The following is a 17,161-nucleotide window of genomic DNA, read 5'->3' as shown; positions in this document are numbered from 1 at the left end:
CAGATCTGTACCATCGCGGAACGGAGAAACCACCTACTCCCTCAACAACAAAATGGCCGAGGAGAAACCAAACCTCCCCCACCCACCCTTTACTAAGGCCCATCCAAGCTCCTTTCTCCCCGGCTTCTTTCATAGGTACCCGCGGGTCACACATGGCTTCCTCCGGCAGCACTGACAGCCCCGGTACCCAGGCCCTGGCAGGCCACCCGCCTTCACGTACCGAAGCGGGCGACACGCAACACCGCGGTGCCCGCCGATAACGGGTGACGGAACGGACAGACAGCACCGCCACTGCTCCCAGCACCCCCCGCGCCTCTCATTTGCATATTTGTACCTTTGCGCCCGGGAGCAGCCAATCAGCGGGCGCGGCGGCGGGCTGCGGCCGCCGCTCACCTGCTGCGGCCGCGCCCGCGCGCTGGCGACCGGTGGTGGGGCGGGGCGGCGGCGGCGGCCTCCTGCTGCGCGGTTCCCCGGCGGCGGCGGCGGCTGTAACGGCAACGCGATGGTGTGCGGAGGCTTCGCCTGCTCCAAGAACTGCCTCTGCGCCCTCAACCTGCTCTATACGGTGCATGGCGAGGCGGCGGGAGGGGCGTGGGCTGCCTCAGCGGGGTCTCCCTCGCCCTGCGGGTTCGACCGTAGGGAGGTGGCGGGGCTCACTCCGGCCTGAGGCTGCCTCCCCGCTGCGGGCTGGTGCTGAGGGGCCGGGGGGCGGCTCCGAGCTCGCGCTGCCGCTCGGTCGCGGCCTCCGGATTGGGGGGTGGGGAGGGTGGCACTGGTCAGGCCGGGCTTTGTCACCGCGGGGACGTGGCTCCCTGGGATCAAAATCCAGGGCGGTCCCCGAGCGGGTGGCGCGGCGAGCGCTGCCCGCCGGGGCTGGGGGTGTCTCATCCACTGCGTCCCCTCCGGCAGTCCGGGCCGGGCAGGGGCTAGCCCCGTGGCGAGGGGAGGCCCGGCCCGCTGGTGCCGTTTTTCCGCGTCTGGAAAGGTCGCAGCGCCAACCCAGGGGTGACCGGGGAAGGGTTTATTTTGTTATTCCTCTGCCAAAGAGGAGCACCGAAATAAGCCGGTGTATTGGGCCCTACGAGGCCCGTACGGACCAGAGCAGACTGGAGGGGGGGGGGGGGGGGTGCTGGAGAGACCCCCAGCTACCCGGTAAGCCGGCTTCCCTGCTCTCCCCTGGGGTGGACCAGTGAATTTAGGAAGTCAGGCTGCTTCGGGGTGGTGGGCAAATGTGTGAGGGGAAAAAAAAATAATAGTAGTGTGCTAAACTGAAATAACTGACTTGCTGGGGATCTTCGGGCAGGTGCCTGGTTTTGTTCATGCAAGTTGGAGGACCTATTTGTGACAGAGAACAATGAAATCTCCAATTGTGGTATAGCCGTGGGGGTTTTTTTACTCATTATCTATTTTAAAATGACACAGAAATAGCAAGAAACAGGAGTACATGTAATGGCTTCCTCTCACAGCACATCTGGAGAGGTAGTATGTCCTCTAATGTTTCATGTTAACAGTCGTGCTTGGGGATGACTTTTTGCACACTGAAATTGGGGTCAGGCAGTGCTTCTAGGCAGTTGTATCAGTGCTTTTCTGAAAGCACTGCCTGATCTCAACTGAAGGCGAAACAGAAGGACAAACAGGTCTAAAGCTGTTCATCAGAACAAACAGTTCTCATAGCTGGCGGTTACTGGACCTGATGGTAATCACCAGGACGGAGCATGAATGGATGTAGAAGGGCCTGTGATGAAGCCAGAGTTCTTTGTTATTATATTCTTGAGTGTATGAGGTGACCCTCATTCCCCTCATTAAGAAGAAAAACCTTAATATAGGAGAGGCTGTGCTTCCTTGAAGGAGTGTAGTAAGTCCCTGAAAAAGTTTCTGAAGCATGCTTAGGTAGCCCAGCCTACCCACTGTGAAAGTCACCCAGGATCCCTGTGGTGCTATGGGTTGCCCATGCTACCCCCAGCCAGAATAGAGGGGAGCAGGTAAGTGTTGCCTCGTTTAGCATCTGTAAGTGCGGGTAAGTTTAGACTGTCACGATGAAGGAAAATTAGAATCATAGAATATCCCAGGTTGGAAGGCACCTCAAAAGATCATCTTGGCTGACTTTTCATGGGATTGCCCCATCCCAGGAAATGGGTTATAGGTGGATTGTCCCATTCTGTTTTCTCTTTTCAATAAAACGGAGGTTAATGCAAGGCTTCTTTCTGTTATTATTACTTCTTGAGTGACAAAAGAGTGAGAGCAATCTGGATCTTTGTAACATAATACATCCACAAATCTCATTTTGATGTCGTGTGAACAGCAGGTGTTTTTTCTGAAGATGCTGTTGCTTTTCCTATGGCCATATATTAACCAGGTGTATCCAGGGTCTGGTAGATCATCTGGGTGTATTTGGCCTCAGCAAGGGTGGGTTGATCTTTGGGACCTCTGTAGTCCTGTTTGTGATACATGTACAATGCACCTGTGACCTTAATCTTGCTTTGATGTCTCCTTGAGTAGAATTTACTTTGTGGGTGTCGCTTGGTATTCTTTCATTTGACCGATGCAGAACATATGTTTTTTGCTAAAGGGAAGCAATGACTTCCTTGAATTATAGTAACTAGAGTATCTGATTGCTATTGCTTGTTGCTTATTAATTATAGGCAAGTATAGGCTTTCAAATTCTGAGTTGCAGAAATAATATTTAAGGTATTTATTTGGCCTGGTGGAGTTGATCTAGAAAAATTGTGTGGGCTTCTCTGTTCCTTGGTTAGACAAAAACCTGACAATACAAGACCTGGGTTGCAACAGCACAATGAATGATGGGCTTATTTTTTCCCAGATGGAAAAAAATACAGAAGACAACCAGAGCAAGAATTTCATCATCATCTTTTTAAACAATGTTAATTCACAGTAATCATTGGTGGGAAGGGAGTAGTTGGGCTAAGAAGGGATATAAGGTCAAATAGTAACACTTTTTGAATGTTTTTCTAGTTAGCATTGATGTGTCTGTATCACATGCTTGGAATGAATTATCCCTCAGAACTGTATATTGGGGGTTACAGTTTATATTCTGCTTTTTTTAAAAACAGTCCTAGACTAGGATATTGGAGCTTGTGGTTTTTTTTGTTTGTTTGTGTTTGGTTTTTTGTTTGGTTTTTTTTTTTTAAATTCTGTCTCATTTTACTTTTTTATGGTAGTAAACCGGGAAAAATATATGTCCTGGCAGTAATAAATCAGTTACTGGTTTAAGGCAAGAAACCAGAAACCCACTAACCTAATTGCTGGCTTAACATTCTTTTCAGATGGCACTTTGCTGATGACTTTTGATTCTTCTCTGGGCTAAGTTAATGTCCTTAGGCCCTGATTCTATTTTTAAATTTATTTTATATGAGTAATTCTGGCATTTATGCTGAGTCTTGCTGACTTCAGTATGGTTCCTTATGGAAGAGTAGAGAAAAATAATTGAGACTATTTGTTGACTCAGTGTGTATATAATGACGTGTATTGCTGGAATGAAGTCTTACATGGAAGAACTGTCTACATATAAAGATCTTTAAAATACTAGTTGTGGGTTTCTGATCAATTTTGTCTTTATTCAATCATATTTACATTTCCCATCAAATGGCAAACCCATACAAACTGTTTAAAATGCCTGTCCAGAGAGTTCAGCCAAATTGAAGGATGTGTACGTAACCCAAGACTTCTAATCTTCCAGGTATGAGAACCCTAGGTGCTGGCTCCACCATTATTTGCTCACTTTAACCAGACAAGGATTTCCTTAGGTAGACAGTGTTCCTTCCAAGGAAGTCTTGAGTAATTGTGTTGAAGTGTGAACAGTTGCTATCTTATTTCAAATCAGATTCTCAGAAAGGAAAGGGAAATTCCTAAGTCGTAGCTAGTGATGAAAGACTGAACTGGTAGCTGGGCCACAAGATTAAATATTTAAATTATAAAAAAAAAAAAAAAAAAAATACAGTCAGTTCATTTGGATGATGTGTGCTGGTTTTGTCACCTGAGCAGCTACTTAATTATTGCTGCAACAGCAAACATGAACTGTTTGTTATTAGTATGTAAACATCTTGCCTTTGTTTTGTTAAGCGGGCTTTCAGTTTTTCTCGCACCTAGAGTGGCCATTTGATTTAAAGTAAAACATATGGTAGCTTTGCCAGTAAAAGTGTGTATTTTTTAGTAGTGCAGAGTTCATTCCACAAGAGCATCCATGTTACCTCTTAACACTAGAAAGTACTTCTATCAAAATCATTTACTTCTTATAATACTTTGCTCTCTCAACTTGTTTTGTAGGCTGTCCTGTCTTTTCCATCCAGTGCTTTCCCAAAGCAGTGCATTTGAAAGGGTTTGTTTTGTTTTTTTTTTTCTATTGCTGTCTGTTGCTCTCTGGGTGCAGTATTTATTGAAAGTGTAATTAGTGCATTCTGCCCTCTTTATCAAAATCTATTTTTCCTGTATTATGGAAGTATACAAAGATGAGTACAGAAATTGTCAGATTTGGACAGCATGTGTTTGGCATGGTAGCGTCTGTAATAGTGTTCGTCTTAGTTGCAGCATTCCCAATGCAGAGGGCTGATGATGTTGCATCTTCCATGCAGATCTGCTAACTCCATCTCCCTTCTCTCTGCATTGGGGAAACCTGTTGTTTGAGGCTGGGTGAACATCTGGATTTTCCTAGGGAAAGGGAATGTGTCTGTTCTCTGTGTTTTCGGATAATTCCGGACTGCTGTAGTGGCTACGCAGAGCCAGGTACTAGCAGACAGAAATTAGAGAAACACAGTTCTTGCCTCATGTGCCAGTTTCTCTCACAGGGGTAAATGAACCTGTGATCTCTGAGTTCAATTCCATTTTGGTTTGTATAATTTGTTTTCAGCTGTAAGAAGCAACCGATAAATAGCCTACTGTTTGCTGTGTCTGATGGTCTGTGGTCTAGGATTACAGTGTCAAGAGTTTGCCCCAGCACCAGCCTGTGCTGGGCCGCTTTAGCTCATTGTCCTAATGGGATGCTCAGCAGGTGGAGCAGGTTGCCTTGGAGCCGTTTCCGTTATTCTCAGGACATTCTGAAGGCGGTGGTGTAAGCTGTGCTATTTACTCTTGACGTGTAAATAAACAGTGGTACGGAAACTCCCAGCTATGTGGCAGCAAAGGTTAATGTTGGTCATGTCGGTTGAGTCTTTGGGGATTTTTTGTGTTTGTTTTTCATGGCATTTTGGGAAGGTTTCTATGCTCACATTTGAGAACACAGAGTGACTACAGCAAAAATATAGATACGTATTTTAAGACTTTTCACCAGTGCTTGGGAATGCCCTCAGCTATACTGTGTGTCAGTTTATAGCCAAAGTGACAGGGTTTTGTGGTAGCAGGTCATAATTGAGACATGTGCTGGGTCTGTAGACCAGATGTGAGTGGCTTTTGGTTTTTCACTCGCCTTGCGGAGAGTGCATAGTGGCATTTGGAGCTACGAAGGCAGGCTGTGTTTAGTGAAAGGACTGGAGAGCAACAAGGCACAGAATGGGGAGGCTATATGGAGCATGGTATGTTTTGATACCACTGATGCTTTCAGCCATCCCTGCAGTGCAAATGGACACTCTAAAACCAGCACAATTATCGAGAAGCCTTTTGAATGCACTGTAGTAGCCTTGTAGCTTAAATCATTAATTGTGTTTTTTCTGCTGTTGTTTTCGTGTTGAGGGAGATATATGTGTGGAAGAAGGATCCGTGGGATCACTGGGCTTCCTGAAAACACTTCATTTCCTTAAAAAAAACAATGAACAGACAAGCAATCAAAAGTGAACATTTCAGAATTTAGTTGTTCCTGCTACACAGCAAAAAGTTTGCATTTCCAAAGACCAGGGAGTATAAAACAGGGGTTAAATCTCACTACCATTTTAATATGAAAGAAGCTCATTGCATGGTCAGAACAAATGAATGTTGGCCTATCACATGAAGAACTCTGAACTAGGCTGTCAAACAGAAAGAACTGGCCTTCCTGATAAGAGGTAGGAATGCTGCCTCTCATAAATTGCTTGTTCCACATCAGTGTCTCAAGGCTGTTGAGTAACCAGATTACTGATCACTCATTTAAATAAGGCACCTGAAGGTAGAAACTTCTACTTTCTACTAGAAATGTTATGGAGGTACCCAGAGCTTTGCTTACTGCTCAGCCTTTACTTTGCTTTCAGTAGAACTGAAGAAGTACTGTAAGGTGATAAAGTTGCTTACACGTTGGCTGGCTTACGGCTGTGATGGAAATCAATTTAGCTTAGTCATAGCTTGTTAAAGACGCACCACTCTATACTGCCCACTGTTTTAATGTGGTGTTTTTAGATAAGTGCAGGGAACCAGAAGAATTGTCTTCTAGATTCTCTATGGCTTTGCAGAAATGGTTGGCTAAGTTGAAGGGGAGGGTGGTGAAAATCTCTACCTTCAAAATATATACCATTTGAAGTTTAAACTTTAAAGCCCCCTTAAAAGAAGTGGAATATGAATTTATATGTGGAGAGAGAGGTCAGGGAGGATGTGTTTCATCATGTGTGTAATCTTTCTAGTTTTAGTTCCTGTTCCATATCCAGCTTGACAGCTATTCTGTAAATATTTCCTTTGCTGATACCAGTGTAAATGCTATGTAATCTCTTTACCTGGGAATAGTGAGGCTGTATTTCTTGAAATTTAAGTTCTGAAATGCAGTTTTTATCAGCGCCTTTTTGGGCTAAGGCTACAAGAAAACAGTGAGAACACTAACTTTTGCATATGACTTCCTTCCTAGCAAGCAGTCCAAGCTAGTTGAAATGCTGAAGAGTTGCTAGTTAGTCAAACCAGCAGATTTGCTTGTGGCTTGCTGCTGAAGGAAGGCGGAATTGGTTTTAGCATTTGAATTGTTTCTCAGTGGCTTGTCTAGGTAAATCATTTGTCACTATCTTGGTTTCGTTTTGTAATGTAGACTATAAGCTTGTGGATAAGTACACAAGGTGTAAGTGTAAAGATAAATGTATTTTCCAGTACAGGAGTGAGGGGAAATGAGCAGCTATATGCACAGGAGAACTTAAAGAACAGACCAAATTAGGAGATTTTTTTGTCTTGTAGAAGTAGTCATTTATGCAGCAGTAAGGGGAAATAAAACCCCAACAAGTACTGTAAAGACTAATGCTTTAATCATGTTAATAAGTCAACTGGAGAACAGGACAGTCAAACTTGTGATTACTTTTGAAACATCTATGAAGTTCAAGTGTGTGTGTGTATATATATATATATGTATATATATAAAAACATATAATGAAGTCACTTTAAGGGGAGTCTGAGACATTCCACTGATCTTGAACTTAACAGTCCCTAAAATCTTTCCTGTAGAGATGCTGACATTGGAGTAACATTTTGTCTATTGGCAATATGCTTGATTTTCTTAATTTCTTTTTTTTCCATTTACTCCATAGAGAAAGTACTCAATCTCATAGTGAAAACTATTGATCTTCACTTAGGATTTGTGCTACCTGTAGGTTTGTTCTGGTAAACACTTAATTTGAAATTGATGAGTTTATATATTGGATTATGCTAAGCCCGTGTTTGTGTGTGTGCTTTTTAAATAAGATTGCTAGAGTTTGTATTGAGAGAGAAGATAATGTATAATAAATGAGGTTATTAAATTTAAAATACTAGCTGTCATGCCCCCACACATGCATACACTTCCCATAGCTCTGTGTTGCTTTTCTGGTTTGTGGACAGTGTGTGCTTGTAGCATCTTTCTGTGAGACAGAATGCTTCAGTTTGAGAGCTGTGTAAATACTTTTGAGGAATCGTTCATTGCTGTTTTATTGAGAGACCTTACTGCTTGTAAGAGGGTTTTTTGCTGGTATGGGCTTTAGGAGCTGGTGGTAGTCTATTTGGTGGGCTAAACGAGTCCTTAGGAAGTGCTAAATCTGTCCCTAAATCTGTCTTTTTCATATGGAGAGTGGCAAAATTTCCATGGTGGAAGAGCTAGCTGTGGTGTGTGTGAGTTTTGGTTAGAAGGGACTTCTAGGGCTCATCTGTCTAGGCTCCTACTCAGAGCAGGATTATGACTAACACTTGTTTGCCAGCAGTGGCTTTGTCTACTGAGTCTTGAAAACCTCTAAGAAAAAAGATTATTGCCTCTCTGAGTAGGGCACAAAATCACCTTGCAGATATTTTTGCTGATGTCCAGTCTGAACCTTCCAAGCCTTTACTTGTGGTTGTTGCTTCTTGTTTTGTAGTCAGTCAGTACTGAGAAGAACTTGCCTCCTTTGTTTTTGCAATGTGCCTTCAGCTTCAGTTGCTTCACATTATCCCTAGGCTGCCTCTTTATCAGACTAAAACCCAGCTCCATCACCTGCTTCTCAAACTTCATCCTCAAGGCTCCAGGCCATTTTGGTGACTGTTTCCAGGTTCTCAAATTCCGTTTCAACCTGGGGGGCTTGAAATTGGACACAGTATTTGAGCTGTAGTCTCACCAGCATTTAGTTTCCTTTGATTGCACACCTCTTGGCTTTCCCTGTTTGCAATGAGAGCAGACTCTTGGCTGGTATTCAGCTTGGCAACCAGTGTGATCCCTAGGTCTATCTCAGTAAGACTGTTATTCAACCGGTCTGTTCCCAGGCTCCACTGAAGGACCCTAGGAGCAGAATTCTGCACTTCATGAGGTTCCTGTTGATTTATTCCTCAAGTTTATCAAGGTCCATCTGAGTCGAATCTCTGTTTGGAGAGTCAATCACTCTTCCTTGTTTAGTATCATCCACAGATTTTCTGAGGATGATACTGAGAATTCTGTCTTACCACCCAGTTTGTTGGTGATACTGTATAATCTTGAGCCATCGATTACTACCCTTTAAGCTCAGCAGTCCAGCCTGTTGTCATAAGGTATACCAGGCCATTTCTCTAACCCATACCTCTTCAGCTTACTAATGAGACTACTGTGGGAAACCACATCAGTCTAATCACTAAAAACTGGACTGTGATTTCATGTCTTTCTGGTAGATTTATCAAGCGAATATTTGAAGTGTGAGTAAACCAGGGCTAGCTTTATGTAAGTAAACTCATGTAGGTAAAATGGAGTTTCACGTGTACTTCAGTCTTCCAAGGATGACACTGTTTGCTTTGGGGGAGTTCCAGTGCTGTAAGATGTGGTTTCAGTAAAATGAAGCTCAATAGGAAGTCTTTTTTCCTTTATTTACCAGAAGCAGGTGACTTCTTTATAAGTAAATGAAGCTTGTACATTTAGAATGTACACATTACTCATTTCGAAAGTAATTAAGGCCACTAAGTAACTTTGTTTCAAGTAGGTTTTACTACAAAGTCTCAGCAGCTTCACTTTTAGAAATATTGCATCTCAGTTCTTTTGTTTCAAAACACTGGAATAAGCACTGTTGACCAGTCATTTCTAGCTGCTAAGCAGCAGCTAATGCTATGAGCCTTGCATTGTTTTACAAAGTTGTAAAACCCTTTCCCAAAACAGCTTGTTATTTTTCCTGTTTGTACTAGTATGCGTTTACTTTAGTTTTGTACATTATGACTCTATAAAACTCTCTCTCTATATATATAGTTTTATTGCTCAACATTTGGATTGTCCAATCCAAACCTAAAATGAAGGGCTAGCCATCATTTCATCTCTCAGTCAACATGCAGAGGAGACAGAAACTTATTACTAAATCTGTTTCTGGAATAGTTAGTAAACGTCTAGTCTCCACTTCAGTTTTGAAACACGAGATCAGTTTTCTACAATTGTAAGTGTCCAAAATTGGAGTAACTGATAGTTATTTTCATCCAAATCATGTATTTGGCTGTCTGGATACGGCATTTTCACATAGTTTGCCATCCAGAGCCTAGTAACATGGACCTGTAATCATACTGAATTTCCATATGCCCATTGTCTAATTCCTTTAAACTACTTTTTTTTGTGAAAGGAGAGAAAATATAGCCTTGGTATTATGGAGGTAAAGCTTGAAAATGAGGCTGATGGCTCTAAAACTAGAATACGATCAAAAGAGAAACTAAACTGTCTTATGTTGTTTCATTTTCCAAAGCTGGTCACCTGATTCCTGAACATCCGGGTTCAACAGCGGGTTTAAAAGCTAGAGAGGCTTTTTTTCCTCTTGAAAACTGTAGCAGTTCTAGATTCAGTATGTGTCTGTTTCTGCCACAAAAGCTTTTTGGGCCAGGAGGGTCATGGTTATAACTTTCAGTGTCATACACACTAATTTCATGTACATATCCTGAAATAATGGAAGCTGAGATGAGTAACAGCAGCAAGAAGTAACCAGTACCCTGCAGCTCACACACTGCATTTATCCAATAGGTGTTTTAGGCACAGATTTTGTTTAGGTCTTTTCTTCTGATTTTGATAGTTTAAAACTAATTTCATTAATTGTTTTAGACCTCTTATGAAATGAGCAAAGAGTTGAACAAATACTCGTTTTGGTATCCTGGAGGCAGATCGGTAAAAATAAACATTTGCAATCATAGCTCAGGCAGGAAAATCTTTGCTCATTAGGAGGAAAGTTTCTTCTGCTTTTCTTTGTGAAATAAATTGAAATTTGACATTGCCTTTGAGATTTTTTTATGAGATAACACTTTGAAGAGCTATGTAGTGGCAATGTGAGTTCAGTGCTTAGAACTTGACGTAGAGCATAGGACATCAGCCAGCACTTTCTGATTGGAAATTGGATTATGGGATTTCTTTTGCTGTTCACTTCTGATGCCTACATGGAAAAATAAATCTTCCCAGTGGTATGAGACAATGAAATAAAGTGAACAGGCATAGATCAGAACAGGTAGATCTTGCACTTAACTGTCTAATTAGCAAGGCTAATTTTTAACATAATAACAACATCAGTCAGTCTATAGCTTGGTGCAGAATGCATTCCGAAAATCTGGGCAGAGCCAAGGCTTTTTGTTTTGTTTTATTTTTTCGTCCCCCATCTGTAATTTAGATTCATGACATGTTGACCCAGTGTTTTGGTTTTAACTGAACATAGCGATTAAGGCTTTTTGTTTGAGAAACAAAGACAAATGTGCATTAATCCTAAACCTCTACTGGTATTGAACAATTCCTTTGAATTTTATAGTGTTCTTTTGTCTCTTCATGTTGTGAGAGAGTTGTAGGTATCACAAATATCTTCCGTTTGCTTCTTGCTGACTCTCTTAAATTTCTTCTGTGGATTACTGGCTTTTGATAGAAATATCTTTTTGAGGTGTGTTCCTGTGGGAACACATGAAAAAAACACCCACTGTGTTTTGATCTTGATAAACATCACTACTTGTTTTACTAGTATTCTTGATTTCCATGTTTCAGAAGTAGCATTACATAGGTCAGCCTTCCAAAAGGTACTTAAGTTGAAAAAATATACAGACATATTTGGTATTAAAATTAAAAAAAAAATGCCCTGCTCTAAGGTAAGTATACTGAAATAATGGATAAATTGGAAATTTACTCTTTATTTATTTATTTTTTTCACCCATCTGGATAAGCAGTAAAACATCATGAGATACGTCTTGTTTGAATGCAAGCTGGTGGGCAAGTGTAAGTGCTTACTCTGTATTTGTTGTTGAATAAAGCTAAGTAGTTGGACTAGACTAAACCCTTCCTGTTTTGTGGTTTGATCTTGTTGGGTTTTTTTAAGTAATGATACAAATTCTGGGTATTTTTTTGTTGAGGTCAGGGTTTTTAAAAATTAAAACTTGCATGTTGAATTGGTGTTATTTAACAGACAACATAATGGGCGATATGTTACACGTACGTCTAACTCTTTCAAACAAGAGAGTGTTGGGCATCTTGTGTATTGGACATCTGCACTGGATTTGTCTGTTCCTTCCCTCCTGCTGTACCTCATTACAAATTTCTCTGCAGCTTTGCATGTTGAAGTATTTTTTTTTTTTGTTCTGTTTTTGGCATGGAAACAGGAAAGGCTGGAGCTTCCTGCCCATATAAACAATAAATTTCAGTAAAATTACTGGGACAGATTCTGTCTGCCTTCCCCGAATACCATCTTTAAAAGGAAGGAAACAGAAGAGTGTTTTGGGAATAGAAGTAGGATTGACCTCATAGTAGACCTATTTTCTTGAAGAAATATGTAGCAGAGACAGGGTGCCTTTATTGTTTTACTACATGAAGTCCTTGAGATACCGATCTAAAAAGTATTTTTGTGTTTCGATAATTAATTACTACAGCTGTATTCCTGATTACAGTAGGTTTTGGCAAAGTGCACTTTTTCATGTGTTCAGAGCTGTGGACTGTATATACTATTTTCTTTAAATACACTGTATTTCAGAAAACATCTTGAATTTTCATTTTTCCATTCTGTGAATTCATGCCAATGATTTTAGCTAATTTGTCAATTCTGTTATAATCCACACTTCAGTTTGGTCTCTCTAGTTCATCACAGTGTGATGTGGCTTGACTAGTAGGCAGATTAAGTTGTAACAGCTCCACATTAACAGTGTTGAAGAATATGTGTGCCTTAAAACATCTGGAACTGAAGTTATCTCTGCGATGAAGTGGAGGATTGGTTTGTTTAGGGTTGTGATTCTCTTTGCACTGGAAAGAAAAATCGTACCTTTCTAATAACACTGTTAATGTAAAGAATGTAGCTGTATGTAGGCTGAGCCTCTTTTAATATGCAGACTAACTTTTTGGTTTTTCTTCCCTCCAGCTGGTAAGCCTGCTGCTGATTGGAATTGCGGCATGGGGAATTGGCTTTGGCCTCATCTCTAGTTTCAGAGTTGTTGGAGTGGCAATTGCAGTAGGAATCTTCCTCTTCCTTATTGCCTTAGTCGGATTGATTGGTGCAGTGAAACATCATCAAGTATTGCTGTTCTTTGTATCCTTCTGATGCATTACATGGATTGCAGCTTGGTTCAAGTCATGTAAACAGCCTGCTCTGTCAGCTGAGGCTGTTGTGGGAAGTGCTTCAGGAACAGAAATTCACAATCTTATTTTGGTCAAGTGCAGTCTAAATTAAACTTCCCCCTTAACTTTGTTCTAGCTTCCTTTTTTTTCGTCCCTTACAGAAGTATTAAGGTCTCCTCTTTTTAAAAATCAAAATATTTTAATTTTTTGAGAGCTTTTTCTGGTGGGTTGCTGCGTCACAGCTGCCTCTTACTGTGTGCTCAACCCTACACCAAGCTAGAGTATGTAAACTATTAATATTTAACAGTAGAGAAAGGTGATACTTCTAGATAACGAGGTGGTTGTAGCTGGCAGGGGAATTCATTGTGGGTAATACAGGCTGTCAAAAAGCACTTTCTTTTCATATCTAGTCTAGAAATGAGCACAGGCCTTCTCAGTGTGTTTTGCTGCCCCTTTCTGCTTACTGATGCTGTGTAAGCAGCCTGTGGTGCTGCCTTGCATAACAAAATTGATCTGTTTGGATGAGAAAAGATTAATCAGATCAAATTCTTATTTTTCTGGTTGCAGTCTATGAATAGGTAGTGACCTTCACTTTGCAAACAGTTTAATTGTGTGAGATAAGTATCTGCCTCTGAACACAGCAGCCAAATTGTGAAGACAGTGCCCAGCTTTCAAAACATGATCTTTAGTATCAAAGCCTGTTTGTTCTTTTTGTTTTATACTGTTTTCAGATGCATTAGTCCAAAAGTGTGTGAAGCTGTGTTCCAAAAGCAACTCTCACTTTTTTTTTTTAATTTAGGCTAAAGTTACCTTACAGTTACCTTTTGTATTAATTAGAAGACTATGTCATTTAAGAAAAAAAAATTCTGAATATGTAATACCCAGAAAAGTATCTTCTTTACTATTTTATTTAAGTGAAGTGTCATGAAGTAACAACATTAGTCCCTAAAGCTAGAGAAATTAGCTGTAGATTTTTTTCTCTCAAAGTCCCTTTTATTAACCTTTCTGCTCATGTTGTCTTGCTGGGCAAGAAACACCTAACCCAGAAAACAGCTATGTATAGCAGTAGCCAAAAAGGGATAATATATGGTCATTAAGTTCTGGGAACACTATTTAGGTCATCTTTTCTACATCCAATCAGAATTTACTTCTGTAGTTTTGTTTTTTTTTTAAAGGGCCATTGTTATCCAATGAAGTAAGGAACACCACTAGGTGTTATAAACGTATATGTTATAAAAGCAAAATTAAATTGAGAGTGTATCCTTAACTACTGTTTCTAGTACATGATTATTCTTTTGCTAGTCTTCATTGTCCAGTTTTCTGTCTCTTGTGCCTGTTTAGCACTAAACAAGGAACAGCAGGTAAGAAAAGTTTCCTGACTTCTCAGTTAATCTACAGCACAATACCATAAATATATATGTACATACACATATTTTTTTAAACATGTATATAGTCTTCCACAAAATGAAGAGGGCATATTTTAAGACAATCAGCATAAGGACTAGACCTTAGGCAGTGCTTGGCTGTGGCAGCTAGAAAGAAGTACATCTGCGTTCTAAAATTGCTTTCAACTGTCCTTTTTTTTTTTAAAAAAGTTGTTTTGTTTTTAAGCTTCCTGTGTAGGTTTATGGTCACAAGTGTAGCAGCACGATATCTTGACTATCTCATGTGTTCAGCAATTGCAGATAAGCTGAGGAAATCTACAATAATCATAATGTAAAGATGATAAAGCCACTGTATGGTTCTTGTGTAAGTGAAAAGGTCATAGCTACGTTGAGAACCGAGGTGACCATTAAGTATGAAAGTAAAACCAGATTCCATGCAGTATGGAGACTTAATTCTTGACTGTGTAAGACGCAAGCAAGGGTACAGTGACTGAATAGTCAGCTTCCTATATGTAAGCACACTTTTTGTTTAAAGTCTGAGCAGTCCCCATTAGATTAGTTGCATGTCCCATTACTAGTGCTCTTCCGGGTTTAGGAAAAAGAAAGGAAGAAAATTAATTATAACCATGAATGTGCTGCTGCTAGGTGCTTCTATTTCACTAGCTAGACAGGCTGTTCAAACATTCAAGTCATTCTTTAATATATTATCCTGTTAGACTTCAGGATCTGAAGGTTTTAGTTAGGGAATTATCAGCTTGGCCTAATGTATTGTTTTCCAATGAAATGCAAACCACTTCAATTGATCTAATGTGTATTTGCTTATGCCTTCTAGAGTCAACTTCTAGAGGTGGGATGGAATAACACTAACAGCGCGAGAACAGACATTGAGAGAAATTTGAATTGTTGTGGATTCAGAGTTTTTGATCCGAATGAAACCTGCGCCTCTGTAAGTTCTTTGAGTGTGAAAAAACTTACAACTTCATTGTGTTCGTTCAAGTATGTACAACTGTTTTTATAGTTGCAGAAAGCAGAGTTTTTTAAGAAATGTGTAAGGTAGTTGTTCCAATGGTACTAAGCTCTTCAGGTAACTTATTAGAAACATAATCACACAGCACCCTGCAAAGATTGTAGTCAATTGTCGTTTATGTACTTGAGTTTTTGGAGTCTTCTAAAACTGCTAGAGTTTTGTCCATGGCTGGCAGTCTTTTACAGAGATAACTAGGTGCTTTCAATCAACAAAGAGTCACTGGAAAATGGAGTGCAATTCTGTGTTTGTGTCTGCTACAGGATTGTTTTAGAAGTCACCACTGTCAACCATGTGCACCAATAATAGAAGAACATTCTGTAATGGTGCTGAGATTTGTTGGAGGCATAGGACTCTTCTTCGGTTTCACAGAGGTGAGTAGGAGGTTAGAAAATTGTGTGTTTTTTCCCGACTTTTAAGGCTTTGTTTTGTGAAGCAATTAATTTTAGGTGGTTTATACAGGAACTCTCAGTACTATCTCAGGAGTCAAATAATTAATTATGGCAAATTTTTCCAGACTATAAGCTTGCTTAAGTCTGCCAAAAGGGGGGCTTGTCATTATTCAACACTGGGACTTCTTGCAACTTTTATGTTATTTGGACTACAAACTGCAGCCAGACACCACATTAAAATGTGGTGCTGTAAAGTTTAAGTTTTGCAGCAAGTTAGCTATTCAGGTTTACCGTTCTCCAAAGGTAATTAGAAGAGTGCCATTGCTTTACCTTTTTCCTGTGTTCTTCCCGCCTCCCCTCACCTCTGCACGCACACAGTCTTCGGGTTTTTTGGTTTTGGGATTGATTTTTTTTGGTGCCTTCTGGAGTGCAAAGGTACAGTTTCATGATGAGTGAACTGTATTTTAAACATCAAGTTTAAAAGATCTTTGACTCTTTGCTTTAGTGTCTATGTGATACATACATACTTTGCTTTATTGATTGGTGAACAAAAAAATACGCTGAGCAGGTCTTTCATAACCTCACAGTAGTACATGTGAAGATACTCCTGCTGCTGCTTCGTGTAGTTTTCAGAAGGTTTGTAGATATTACAGCAACAAGAGAGATAACCGCAACTTAAACAGAATCACTCTGACATCTGCCCTCAATTTCTCCACTAAAAATGTGATGCTGCTGGGAGGGGGGGAAGGTTGTTGGAGGGAACGACGGGATTTGAAAGTGTACTAGAAAAATACTGGTAACTGTAAAATGAAACTATTTGGAGGATTTGTTTATCATTACACTAAAAACAGATTTATGAATATTTATCGTTTCGGGAGGGGAAGAGTAATGTTAAACGTGCCTATGAGAAATATTTTGCATTGCATTGCAGGTACAGTTTTGGCTTTTTTGCTTTGTTCTCTCTCTTGAATTCTTTCTGAGAGGGTGCATTCTTTTTCCTAATGCTGGTGTGTGGTTGTACAGTCTTAGCAACAGTAAAATATCCTCAATTTTTGTATTGAAAATTTATTGTCAGGATTTTATGTTTAAAACAAATTCCGTAAAACTGATGGGAAGATGGGGTGGAGACCCTCTGCTTAATAATATCTTTGGTTTTGTTTTCAGATTCTGGGAGTCTGGCTGACATATAGATACAGGAACCAAAAGGATCCCCGTGCAAACCCCAGTGCATTTCTTTGATAAATTTATAAAGGACTGAATCTTCTTTCTGTGCTGTCTGCTTCAAACTATTGATTCTCCATAGTTTGGTATTTCTCCATAATAGGTATTCTGCATATAACCAAAAGAAAACTTTATTTTCCATAAGAAATTTGTAGTTTTCATATTTAATTTCCCACTATTTTTCTTCTAAGAATCTCTATCTTGAAGTAGACTGGTGCGTTCAGTGTCTGGGCAGAGGCAGACTGCTGCTCTGAGCCGGTTAAATCACTTAAATAAATTGATGTGGTGAACTCTA

General features: G+C 40.3%; 1 protein-coding gene and 1 long non-coding RNA gene across 3 annotated transcripts in view; one reads left to right on the top strand and one right to left on the bottom strand.

Annotated features, from left to right (window-relative positions):
• The window catches only part of LOC128906114 (uncharacterized), a 21,383-nt gene extending 20,937 nt beyond the window's left edge, over positions 1-446 (bottom strand). The window contains exon 1 of one of the 2 annotated variants that reach the window (XR_008465071.1): positions 335-446. This is a non-coding gene — a long non-coding RNA (uncharacterized LOC128906114). Of the gene's footprint in view, positions 1-220; positions 297-334 lie in introns of those variants that run through there. The other variant, XR_008465072.1, reaches the window with a different exon arrangement.
• TSPAN13 (tetraspanin 13) lies at positions 429-17,161 on the top strand. The gene is made up of 6 exons (XM_054192976.1): positions 429-565; positions 12,648-12,815; positions 14,125-14,205; positions 15,062-15,175; positions 15,517-15,627; positions 16,810-17,161. The coding sequence occupies exons 1-6, from the start codon at positions 503-505 to the stop codon at positions 16,882-16,884; spliced, it is 612 nt and encodes a 203-aa protein (XP_054048951.1). The 5' UTR covers positions 429-502; the 3' UTR covers positions 16,885-17,161.

The sequence above is a fragment of the Rissa tridactyla genome, chromosome 2 (genome assembly GCF_028500815.1).
Source record: "Rissa tridactyla isolate bRisTri1 chromosome 2, bRisTri1.patW.cur.20221130, whole genome shotgun sequence".
Classification (NCBI taxonomy): domain Eukaryota; kingdom Metazoa; phylum Chordata; class Aves; order Charadriiformes; family Laridae; genus Rissa; species Rissa tridactyla.
The sequence above is the reverse complement of the archived record's forward strand: the minus strand, read 5'-3'. Positions and strand labels throughout refer to the sequence as shown.